This window comes from Chiloscyllium punctatum, chromosome 32, assembly GCF_047496795.1.
Source record: "Chiloscyllium punctatum isolate Juve2018m chromosome 32, sChiPun1.3, whole genome shotgun sequence".
Taxonomy (NCBI): domain Eukaryota; kingdom Metazoa; phylum Chordata; class Chondrichthyes; order Orectolobiformes; family Hemiscylliidae; genus Chiloscyllium; species Chiloscyllium punctatum.
In genome coordinates this window covers 50,729,002-50,742,163 of record NC_092770.1, presented here as the reverse complement: position 1 = coordinate 50,742,163, position 13,162 = coordinate 50,729,002, and the positions used below count along the sequence as shown (strand labels likewise).

At 41.4% G+C, this 13,162-nt stretch overlaps 1 protein-coding gene across 4 annotated transcripts in view; it reads left to right on the top strand.

Moving 5' to 3' along the window:
• Positions 1–262: 262 nt before the first annotated feature.
• LOC140458161 (protein bicaudal D homolog 1-like) overlaps positions 263–13,162 on the top strand; it is a 276,533-nt gene continuing 263,633 nt past the window's right edge. For 2 of the 4 annotated variants that reach the window (XM_072552337.1, XM_072552336.1), the window contains exon 1: positions 263–762. In XM_072552337.1, the coding sequence (XP_072408438.1) occupies positions 541–762 (222 nt within the window). In that variant the 5' untranslated portion in view covers positions 263–540. The remainder of the gene's footprint in view (positions 763–13,162) is intronic. The other 2 variants (XM_072552339.1, XM_072552338.1) reach the window with 1 other exon arrangement.

Here is a 13,162-nt window from a genome sequence, read left to right as displayed (position 1 = left end):
AATCCCAGCTCCATCAGTAATAGGATTATCCTCAATCACTAGACCTTGTTGGTTAGGGGGATAATCCCGATTAGGAAACTCAGTTTGGTTCCTTGAGTCTGTTCTGATAGTTTGAACTGGAGCCTCTTACTGAGAGTTGTCCTGAAAGGTGTTAAACTGATGTGTGTGTGTCTGTGTGTGTGTGTGTGTGAAATCAGGCGTTCACCCAGCAATGTTTACCTCTGCTGTGTGTTTCGGAGGATTTTTTTTTCCCCAGCCTGGGATGCTCCTGCTGCCTTTGACGTCATGTGGCAGAGGAGGTTCAGGGCTCGGTTAGATTGGAGATTGGAGATGGCGGCTCGCTTCTGATCAGCCTGAAGGTGCACCCCTGGTGAGCAGCAGAAGCGGCGAGCCGAGAGGTGCAATGCTGCTAGCGCAGCGGCGGTTAACGACCGGCTCCTCCTCATTCCCATTCTCAGCGTGTTAGCAGGCTCACTCTCCGCAGGTACACACACACACACACACAGACAGAGCCGGACCTGGGAACACACAGCCACGGCCATGGCTGCTGAAGGCGAGCTGCTGCAGATGCAGAACATGGAGCATTACAAAGCTGAGATCGAGAGGCTGGCCAAGGAGCTAACGGAGACGACCCACGAGAAAATCCAGGCTGCAGAGTATGGGCTGGTGGTTCTGGAGGAGAAACAGTCGCTGAAGCAGCAATACGACGAGCTGGAGAGCGCCTACGAGACGGTCAAACATGAGCTGGAACAACTGAAGGAGGTGGGTGGGGAGAGAGACAGGGAGGGAGTTTGAAGAAACGCCTAGGATGGGTGTCTGGTGCTGGGCTTCTCTCAGGCAGCTCACCTTGTGGGGCTGACTCACTGGCGGCAATGGCCAGAGAGAGAGAGAGAGATACAAGATCAGGAGTTTACTGAGCCCAGCCCTCACCAGTTGGATACAGAGCGGCAGTTTAACAGCAGGTTACATTTACCACCAGCGCGTTATAATGTGGGGACGGGTTTTACTGTGTAAAAAAAAAACCCTCTGTATTTCACCGAGGGAACGATTGAGTGGGTCAATGCAGCTGAATTCGGCGGTTTTCAGATTGGGAAACTCTCAGCATCAGTTATTCTGATGGTGCTGTAATACCGTGACAAGAGACATGTAGCAGCAAAAAGGCTCAGTCAGTATTGTTAGTGATGTAATTTTTAAAAAAAAACCTATTATGATTGCTTTCGGATTGTGAACATGATTCAAAACCACAAAATAAGGCCTTTCTTTCTGCCCTCCCCCGGAATCGATCCGTTAGTGTTTACACCGTTGCGGCTCTAGAGAAGAGTGGGGGCTGAGAGCACAGCGGGGGACAGCTTCAATCCTTCACTCCGTCCAGGAATTAGGAAACCGTGGCGTGGAGCCATTTTCATTGACGTTAAGTCTTTTTTTCCGAAGGTGTGTGTGTGTTTGTGAAAATAATCTCTATGGGTGTTGATGCGAGCAGCATCCCGCTCAAAGTGCCACCGATCACAGCCGTTCCCTCCTTGCAGTTTTGGGTGGGAGGGACAGAGTTAATGCTGTGCCAGACAGCACAGAAAGCGGAACGCTCCAGTTAGAAGAGCAGATGCGATTTTCACAGCTAACCCCTCCCTCAAACTGCTTACAGGGGGAAAGGACCAGCAAGAACAGTGCGATTTCTATGTGAAATCTGCCACTCTGACTCTTCAATCTTGTTCAAATGCTGCCTTAATCCCGGCAAAGCCACCTTCACCAGCGAATCCGTGATATTGATATGTGGCTGGGTTTCTGCACTGATTAGTTGGTAATTCGGAAGGCTGTAATTTTAATGAAAAGATTCAAATGCCAAAGGTGAAGTGAGAGTGGGTTCCAGCTATGCTGAAATTGACTACTCCTAATGTCACCTTCATTATAAATCCGTATCACCACACTATTGCCATCGAACCTGCATCAGCAGCTTCAGGGGGATCTCGCTGCTGATATATATGTTGGGAATTAATCTGTAGTTGGTTACCAAGATAATCCTACATTTAGTTTATCCCTTCACCAACTATTGCAAATGTTGTAATTCACATCTCCAGCATAATTTTAAGCGCTGATACTTACAAGTGGGCCAATAAAAGCCAGCAATAATTAATATATTAATTATGCAATTGGTGTTGATACTTCCAGGCAGCAGGCTGGCTAACAACTGTAATGGAGCATAGGTTCTTAGTTGCACATTCAAAATATCTTCCACTATGCTCTCTAATGAAGTAAACGGATCATCATTTATCAGTATTACAGAAGGGGGCAGTGTTTTTGATGAATGGCAGAAGGAGCTTCTTATTCCTGAAACAACTTTACCTGTCCTCTCTGCTCTGTCAGTGGTACAGCATCTTAATTGGGAGATTTCTTAACCTGCACTTGGTCCATTGCTGGATTAATTCTGCAATGAAACTGGAATGTTCCATTTGGGATGAAGAAGCACAAACTAGATCTAGGAGTGGCGTAATCCTGCCAACTACTGTATAGGCAGCTCCTGCTGTCAGCCACTGTTGGAGGGGTGTTAATGGTAGCACATAGATAAGCCTTCCAAAAAGAAAAATGAGGTAAAGGCAAAGACTTCAGGGTCATGGGTTTAAAAACCTCAAGGGAATTGCAAATTGGAGAAATAATGCAAAACTGATTTTGCTTATTTACATCCTGGCACTGATATCTTAGTGTGATTAAAACAAGTGGTGGTTATAAAAGACTGCACAAACCATGGGGGGACAGAGACACACACACATCATCTGTTATGGAACTGAAGCATGCAGGTCAGGAAGATTTAAGCTTAATCTCCTACATATGTAGTTAATTGATCCTAGTCATTCTGAAAATTGGCCTTAGTCCCTCTGAGGCTGAAAAGTACCTTGTGACCTCTTGTACCTCTGTAGATATGATGTTGGGTGAGAATGGGATCTGACCTGGTTCTAATGCTCTGTGGTTGTTCACTGTTTCAGCTTACACACATTGCTACGTGGACAAGCCTCTGTATTTGTCTGTAGGCTGAATTAGTATCAATGGAATGAATAGAGAAAGCTGGGGCAAAGGATTGTAATTCAATCAAGAGGTTTTGCTAATGAGAGGTGATGTGAATACAGCAGTAGAACCAAGCATTGAACTAAACTGATTTTTTATTTGTAATGTGTGGATAGTTTTCAAATTGTTTAAAATACTTGTTTTTCATTTCTACAGTGTCAGCAATCTGACACATTTGAAAGGAAGTAAAATCAGAGATCTAGCTGACATAAACGCTGATAGTAAAGGGCAGTGTGAATCAACCTAAAGCAAAATCAGCCATTTTGTTTTCACATTTATAAAAAACACTGTTGAAAGAATGTTCATGTTATAGGACTTACTCTTTCATTTTTGGCAACAATGCAAAATATTTTAAACCAGCAATGTCCTTTAGATTTTAACAGATATCCTTTTAGTTTAGTTCCATAAACCAGGGCTATCGTGTATTTGAGTCCCTAGTCTATGGTCAGTTAGTTAGTCTCAGCCAATATGTATTAGCTCAGCTTCCTGAATGATTAGTTTGCACAGAAGTGATATCAATAGCATGGGTTTAGTTCACATACTGACTGAAGTGACCATGAAGATCCTGAATTCTCAATCTTGCCTGAAATGTGTGACCCTTGGGTTATATTCACCACCAGTTGCCTCTCTTTAACAAGAGAGTGGAACAATGGTGACTTTAACTTTAATATGTATACCGTCTATGTAGCTGGTCTCTGTGGCTCAGGGATGAGGGGAAAAATTGACCAGGCCTCCTGCTGGTTGCCTTTCAGTGACCCTTGCAGGAAATGTACATAGTTAGCATTGGGAGACCACAGGATCCAGATCAACTTTGTTTCCTTTGTCCAGAAAGGATAGAAAAATAGGTCAGAAATGATGGCATGAAACATGTGCAAGATCATCCCAACCTTATACTGATGCTTGAAGGTGACATTGGGCATTTGGTTGGAAGCATGTTCCTGGGATTTCTCCTCAAGAGCAGAAGCCTACTCAGTGGGAAATGCTTCCCAGCCAACATCTCCATCTTTAAAGGCTGAAGGAAAACAAGGTCAAGTTTACCGATCAGCCAGGATCGCCATTGTGCAATTGCAAAGACTTCAGTATTGGGGCAGCATCCATTGAGAAGTGAAATATTCCTTTCCACCAACTTGGCAGGAGTTGTGTACATTATGGATGATGCAATAAAGGTGAAAGGAACAGGTGGAAATAGACTGTAAGTTTCACTGTTTAGGTTGAACTTCTTTGCAATGGAAAGTGTAAGGTGATGGAACTGAACTACAGTCCTCCAGTTATGAATCCAAACCTAAGTGATAATACATTGGAGAACCAGACCATGACACACATCCTTGCCAGCAGAGAGAATTGTCATAAACATCAATTGCAGATCTCCTGCTTACTTGAGTTCAGAGTGGCATTGATAACTGTCAGGTTATCTGAAACATTAACAATGTATAATAGATTTAAAGTGGGAAGATTGGGAAAATATATTTTCATTGAAAATGTCTCTCAAAACAAACAAAACATGGTTTTCAAATATCATGTCTTGTCATTGCATCATTACAAAAGAAATAAAATTTAGATCTAAAGATGCAGAGATGATCTTAACATTCAGACATTAATATCATAAGCCTTTCAATCAAAGTCTCTGTGGGTCATTTCAGCACTGTTGTGCCCAGGGTACAACATCAGGCTCAGTAACTGCCAATAAATTGGTCAGTATTCTAATCGTAAAGGCTGCTGACTAACTGGATAGATACAATTGATGCGTCATTCATTGCTGAAAGGTCAAAGAAGCGTAATTATGTAAATAATTATCCAATGTTAAGCGTGCTGAGGCTTTTTAAAAAAAAAGTAATCCATATATTTGCTTGTCAGCTCTTTGTCTTCTCAAACTGTATATCAGAATAATTGTTCTTCCTGATATTTGTGACACACAATTATACAATTAAGGGGTAGAAGGTTGGTCCCACAACAATTTTGTGAAAAAGTTATTAGGCAAAATTATTTGGGGTCAGGGTGATAGGGAAATTCATTGTTGGATTATAAACTTTTCTATTTTTTCTCCTTTTTTTTGTAAGGGCTGATATGATACAGTTAGTTGTACAAATACAGTACTATGGTGCAGTGGTACAATATCATACATGACAATGGATCTCTCAAATGTCAAATATTTGCCGTTCTCTCTGTAGAAGCCGAAGGAGCCAATAGTGCCAGACAATTTTCCAAGGCAGATAGAGGACAGTATTGCAACTTCGTATTTGTCCTAATTTTAAAGCCTTATTTTCCAGCACGTGAGTCATTCTGTATGGAGAGAACAGAAAAGTTGATCTTTTAGTTATTGATTGCTGATTGGAGGCTGGCTACATTTTCTCAGCTAAGGCAAGGTACATTATATAAAGAAGGTTAAAAGAAAATGGATTTTGAAAGAAAGGGCAAATGCCTACCATTTCATTCAGCATTTGACACTAAAGTTATTTCACTAATTCTGATTCAAATTGCACCCAACATCTCAAGTCTCCAGTATAGCCCTTCTATATTTCTGAATTATCCTGAAATGACCTGTCTTGGCAGTTGTTTTTCCAAGCTATCTTTTCTAGTACAATCACCAGTCTGCAGACGTTGGTCTGCAGGTGACTTGCTGCTTGGTCTTTGGCAATGCTGTCCAAGAGTTAGTCATCAGGAGACAACCACAAGATCTGTGGCTTCAAGCAACAGATTTGAGAAAAAAATCTTATCACATATGCCACAGAACTGCCATAGAAACAGGTCAGTTGGCTCAATGAAGGGCTTTTGCCCGAAACGTCGATTTCGCTGCTCGTTGGATGCTGCCTGAACTGCTGTGCTCTTCCAACACCACTAATCCAGTCCATGCCAGTGTTCATTTTCCATTTCAACCTCCTCCTATCTTTTCTCCTTTTACATGTATTGTCAAAACGATCACTCTCAAATATGTATCGAAAGAACTGCAGAAGAACTGTGAATCAGAGAAAGAAATAGAAATTGCTGGAAAAACTCAGCAGGTCTGGCAGCATCTATGGAGAGAAATCAGAGCTAGTGTTTCGAGTCAAGTTCTGAGCAAGGGTCACTCGACACAAAATGTTAACTCTGATTTCTGTCCACAGGTGCTCCCAGACCTGCTGAGCTTTTCCAGCAATTTCTATTTTTATCTCTCTCATATGTGTCTGGCATTACATCATGTGCATTGATACTATGTGCTTCAAGCACTCATAATGCTAGTCTTCAATTTTCTTTTGGCTTCTGAATTAAAATGTAGTCATTGAGTGACTGAACAAATAATCTGTGCCTTCTGCAATATGCACATTTAGAAATTATATCTGGGCTGGATTTTTTTCTGGTGCCAAACAAGTTTCAGGCAGTAACCAACTCCAACAAGAGAAAATCCAACCATTTCTCCATGACAGTGAATGGTATTACAATTCCTGAATCCCTGCTATCAACATTCTGGGATTACCATTGACAAGAAACCGAACTGGACCAGCCATATAAATGCAATCTAAACATGTATATAAATACTGCATTCAGCCAATACAGACACAAGATATCAAATGGCCTGCTTCTATATTGTTAACAGTTCTGTGATTCAGTGGTTACAAGAGCCAGTCAGAGGCTGAGAATTCTCCCACAAATTGCTCAGTTCCAGATTTTTCTGTCCACCATTTCAAGGCACAAGTCAGGACTGTGATGGAATACTCCCCACTTTCCTGGATGGGTGTAGCTTCAACAACGCTCAAGATGCTCACTACCATCCAGTACAAAGCAGCCCACTTGATTGCACCCCATCTAATACCTTCACCATTCACTGCCTCCACTGTCAATGCACAGTGGCAGCAGTGTATACCATCACCAAAGTACACTGCAGTAATGACCAAATATCATTAGGCAGCACTCCTCAAGAAGCGCCTTCCATGAGAAGACCATCACCTGCAAGCTCCCCTGTAACCCACACACCATCCTGACTTGGAACTGCGTCACCATTCACTCATTTTTGCTGGGTCAAAATCCTGGGACTCCCTCCCTGCTAGCATTGTGGGAGACCTACATCACAATGACTGCAGTGTTTCAAGAAGACAGCTCACCATGACTTCCTCCAGGATCATGCTGGCCCAGTCAGTGACATCCAAATATTGTGAATGCAGGAAAAGGAAGTGATGGACATATTGAATAAGGCTCCCTTAAAATGTGCCTCTAGTTGTGATAATAAGGACAATCTGAGCTTTAACATTCCCTTCAGTATTAGATCCATCTTCATGAAATTGAGGGAACACATTAAATTTAATCAGCACTACTGCATCTTTTTTATTGCATTTATAGTTGATTGCTGAAGCAGTCACCTCTCACATGCCATGGAATATAATCACTGATGAGATTTTAATAATTCAACTTTTGTTTTTATTTCTTGAGGTCTAGAGAGAGGGCTACAAGGGTTTGTAATCATTATTTTTGTTTCAGACCTGTTCACTTCAGTTTGAGGAATATTCATAAGTGTCCAAGTAGGATCGATAGTATTGAAAGCTATGATGGAAATAGAAGTGTTATCCACTTTATTCAGAGTACTGACAGCAGATGAAGGGATGATACAGAGAAGCTGGGAGCAGTCCCTTTGAACCTGCTCCACTTTTCAATATGGCTGATAATCTAACTCAGTGCCTGTTTCTGTTTTCCCCAATACCTTTTGATCCCTTTATCCTTAAGAACTACATCGAACTCATTCTTGGAAACACTCAATGTTTTGGTCTCAAATGATTTCAGTGGCAGAGAATTCCACAGGCTCATCACTCTGAGTGAAGAAATTTCTCCTCATCTCCAGTCTAATTGGCCAACCTGTATCCTTAAACTGATTTCAGGTTCTGGACACCTGGTCATCAAGAACATCCTCCCTGTGGTTACCGTATCTAGTCCTGTTGGAATACTGTATGTAGGTTTCCATGAGATCTCCCCCCACTCACCCACAGTCTTTAAACTCCAGTGAGTATGATTCTAACTGATCCACTCACCACTGAAGGTATATTAATAAATGTGGTGAACCTTTGTTGCACTTCTTTCAAAGCCAAACATTCTTCCTCAGATGAGGAGATCAAAATTGCACACAATACTCCAGGTATTGTCTCACCCAGGCCCTGTACACTTGCACAATCTGATAACATTAGGTTTGATCCTCCCTTAAGTGGAAACAATACACACAATGCCCAATAGTCTAAAGTATTTAAACCACAGCACTTGCATTACTACACAGTGCGTCACATATAGAGCACAGGAACCTTTTTAGAACTCACTTTTTGTTCCAATTAGTAAGCATCTTGCTGCTAATGCATTTAAAGGAACGCTGTCATCTTGTAAAGTTCCTATGCATCTGTGTAATGCACAACAAAATTATTGAAGATGCATTAAACCTATCATTAATACACAATATCCAATTATATATGGCTCTTCTATCTATGCTCCCCTCTACCACCACTAAAAAGATTTGGCAAATGAAATTGAAAATGCTGGAAGTACTCAGGTCTGGCAGCATCCTTGTAGAGAGTAAGAAGTAATATATTCAGGTTATTTTCAAAATTGAGGAGGGTGGGATGAAGAGCAAAAGTGAAGGCCTGTGTGAGAGTTAAAAACAGGAGAGATTAATTAACCGAAGGACAAGTGATGAGGGCCAAAGAGAGCGTTAATGGGACAAGTAAAGGAACAGAAATATGTCTAGAGGAGGTGTGAATGGCAGAAGGTTGAGTTGCTACCACCCTGAAGCAAAAGTGAGTTAAAACCAAAACCTTGTCACGAAAACAAAAGCAAGTTTGGGGGGCAGAGGTTACAGAGTGAAAAAGTTGAAGTTACAAAGTGAAAATGTTGAGCTTAGTGGAAGTTTCTGATTGAATGTTGAAGTGCCGTTCCTCCTGAGGTTGGCTGGACCACTGAAATGGCCAGAGATGTAAAGGTCAGAAGGAGCAAGATAGAAATTAAGATGATAGGCAACCGGAAACTTAGCAGGAGAAAGTGAGGACTGATGAAGGACTTATGTCTGAACCATTGACTCTCCAAAATGCTGCCTTATCTGCTGTGCTTTTCCAGTACTGCACTTTTCAGCAAGAAGCTTACTGTTGTGTTTGGAGGTTGAAAAGAAGTGTTCTGCCAAGTGATCCCCTTGTCAGTTTATCTCCAGTGTAGAGCTGGTGAGGAAGGTTGGATCAAACAAACAAATACCATTGAAGCTGGCAGAATGGAACAGGTTCCTTGCAGGAAGTGGGGTGTGAGAAAGATGTCATTAAGGTAGTTGTGGAAATTGGTTGGATTGTAATTTGTTGTATAGTTGGGTCAAAGTGAACAGAGTGTTCAAAATGTTTAATGAGACCTGTCTTAAATTCACACACATTTGTAATAAAACCCACCAAAAGAGACTTGTTTATAAATCCAGCCCCATGGATCTGGAATGCTTAGGATGGAATCAACTCTGTGTCAGATCATGTCCTGCTTCATTTTTTTTCAACATTTGAAACAACTTGCACGGTTGGTGTTGAAATTTCGTGAAAAAAACTGATTGTATTTCTTTGATCTAAGAACTGAGTTACTGAGTTATTCCTCCCCAAGGAAATATGTGCATCAGTTTAGAATGCATGAATTTACTTGATAATTTGCCTCAGCCAATGTTAATTCTGTCAAAACCAATTAGTTTGTTAACTTAGCTCCGCCATTATGCAAAAAGAACAGTTTCTAATAGTTCTGAACGGGTGTAAATTTACAACAAAATAGTTGGCTCAGTGGGACACAAGTCATTATATTTGTTATACATATAAAAATAGGAATATTTAAAACAGGAACCAAAGTAGACCATTCATCCATTGAGCCTGCTCTGCCATTCAATAAAATCTTGGCTGATCAGCCATGTTACAGAGCATATTGATCAATTATTTTATTATGGATAATAAATCTCCATATACTGCACCATTTTGAACTTTATTTGATACAATTTCTTGATTAAGAAATAAAAGTTTCAGTAATAGTTTGGAATAATTTAATACAGTGGATTAATGGCTTTAACATACTGCATAACATTAGGGAGTCTTGGAATTTTAATATCTGTTAGTAGCTTTCCATTCACCAAAAATATATGAATCTCTACTTTAAAGTTACTGTTGATTAAGCATTAAGCTCTCTGTGGACGAGAATTTCAAATTGTTCCCACCCACTGCATGAAGCAGTGCTTTCTAATTTCACTCTTAAAAGGTCTAGTTCCAATTTTTAGACTCTGTCAGTGTTGGATTTCACAAAATAATGGAAAGGCAAATGTAAAAAACTACTTCCATTTTCCTTAATAATTTGAAAATTTAGCTGCATGACATCAGCTTTTAATTTAACCCCTGGAATCCTGTTTCTGGTGAGTCCACAGGCCAATATATCACATGTTTCCAGGTGTGGTCTAACCAGGGCCAGAGCTTGACTTTTACTTCCCGCTGTCTCTCTGTCTTCTAGTTGTCTGGATGGAAGGATTAACAGTCCATCTTTATCACACGTGGATTATAGTATGGGGAGGTAGGTGGACTTCTAAGGCATTTGGACCTCCTGTTTCTAATTTTCCACTTTCTAGAATCTACCCTATTCCATTCTTTATCCTCTCAATAAGATAATCTTATAATCTCTCATTTCTGACATCGAAAACCACTTTCTGCAGTTTTGCTCATTTACTTGTATTGCACATAGTAATTGATAGATCTAATCTGCTTGATTGATTTATTTGCACTTCTAGCAATACTGCCAACCTTTTTGTCATTGGCAAACCTGGACATGTAGCTTTTTATCTCATCAAAATCATGAAAAAATACGGTAAATACTTAAAGGTTTCATAGATCCCTGTGGATCCCTCTCGTGATGTCCTGCCAATTATTACATCTGCTTATTATCTGTACTCTGTACCTCATGTTGCTTCACTACTCTTCTAGTCAGTTCAGTATTTTCTCTTGATTACATAAACCTGAGCTTTTAGCTTGCTGCCTTTTATGCAGGGCCTTCCTGCATACTTCCTGCAAGTCCATGATAAGTAACATCCATTAATATGCCCTTTCCACTCTTGATTGAGATGCTGAATAGGTGACTGCTCCCAGGTCGTTCCTGAAGCTACATAAAGTTTCTCTCTCGTCCCTGGGATGAAGTTATACAGCCTCTCCTAGACATTGGAAGTTTGGCTGTGTAAGGAACAAAACACACAAGTGTACAGTGTAGCTCGTGGATTGTTATCCAATCTATTCTCCATTTCATTTTGTGCACTAATTCAAAATAAAAACTGGGATGATAACAGAACATCCATCCATCAGGAATGTGGAGGGGCAAGGGGGCTGAGAGATAAACAGGGGCGTGAGGGTGGGGCTGCAGGGGGAAGGCAGCCGGGAAGGCAATATGTGGATGCAGCTGGGAGGTGTTGGTGATAGGTTGATAGGGAAGGTGGCGAGGATGGTGGGAAGGAAGATGGACAGGTTAAGAGGGCGGTGCTGAGTTGGAGGATTGGATCCCACCTATCTTCTCCCTCAGCCTCACCCCCACCCTCCGATTTATCTCTTAGCTCGCTCCCCCCCTTCCCCCGCCACCCAAACCCCCAGCTACATTCCTGATGAAACGTTGACTATCCTGCTCCTTGGACGCTGCCTGACTCAGAACAGATAACAAAACTTACCAAATGCTTCTAATGTAGGAAACCATCACATGCTGGCTTCAGAGGAACGTTATCAGACCAGAAGTGACACCAACCTGCTGAGACATTGGGTCCAAAAGTTTGGTCAGTGGTGGGTTTCGGGCAGTGGTTTGCAAGAAGGTGGTGAGGTTTGAGGAGGGAATTTCAATGCTTTGGAATGATAAGCTGAAGGCACAGCTGTCGATGGTGGAGTAAAGGAAAACTGAGTTGTGAAGGTGGCCAGACTTGAAGCAGAATAGGGTTCTTTGAGGGATATTGTACTGGAGAAGTTTATGGAGATAGGGAGTGCTGAGGCTGAGAGATTTGAATGTATGAAGAAATAATGGTGTGTATACAAACTGCTTTTTTCCTTTCAAAGCATTTGCTTCATTATGTGGAAAAATCCTCTGTATTGTCTCTTCTCATTTTGAATGCCTGACTCTTGAAGAGATTCCAATTTAATATAGCTGCTTGAATGTGACTGTTCAATATAGGTTGGGTGAGCAAAGCCAATCCTGTAATCATTGAACTGAAGTGAAATGATTTTATTTTGGACCTTGGTGGTGCCTGTCCCTCTGGGAAAACCTTATTCAAATATAAGTATTGCATTCCAAATCACCTGTGGCTACAAGAACAGATCAGAGTATGTTCTGCTGGAAATGGCTATCCCTGACATCCCAACAGTGATATTTTTCCAAGATACAAGTCGGGAGTGTGATGGAATACTCCCCACTTGCTTAGATGGGTGCAGCTCCAACAACACTCAAGAAGCTTGAAACTATCCAGGCCAAAGTAACACACTTGAACAGCACATATTTCCGTAACTCACCACCTTCAACAGCCTCTTCCAAACATAAGAACAGAAGAACGGGTGTAGGCAAGTTGGCCCTTTAAGCCTGCTGTGCCAGTTAATATGATCATGGCTGGTCTCATCTTGGCCTCAACTCCGTTTTCATGCCCACTCTCCACATTCATTTAACCCATTACTAATTAAAAATCTGTATCTCCTTCTTACATTTATTCAGTGTTCCTGGTGTTCAATGCACTCTGAGGTAGTGAATTCTAGAGATCCATGACTCTTTGTATTCCCCCTCATCTGTGTTTGAAATCTGCCACCCTTGGCCTAAAACTGTGACTCCCTCACCCCAGTTCTAGATGGCCTCACAGGGGGAAACATCCACTCTATGGCTACTTTGTCAATTGCCTTTAGCATCTTATTTACCTCAAATCTCCTCTCATTCTTCTGAACTCGAGTGAATATAGGCCTGAGCTGCTCAATTTCTCCTCATAAGACAAGCCCCATATCTTTGAAATTATTCTGGTTAAACTTCTCTGAACTGCCTCCAATGCAATTGCATCCTCCGTCAAGGGGATCAAGACTACAGTATGTAATATTCCAAACGTATTCTCACTAATGCTTTATACAGTTGCAGCAACACTTCCCCTATTGTTATA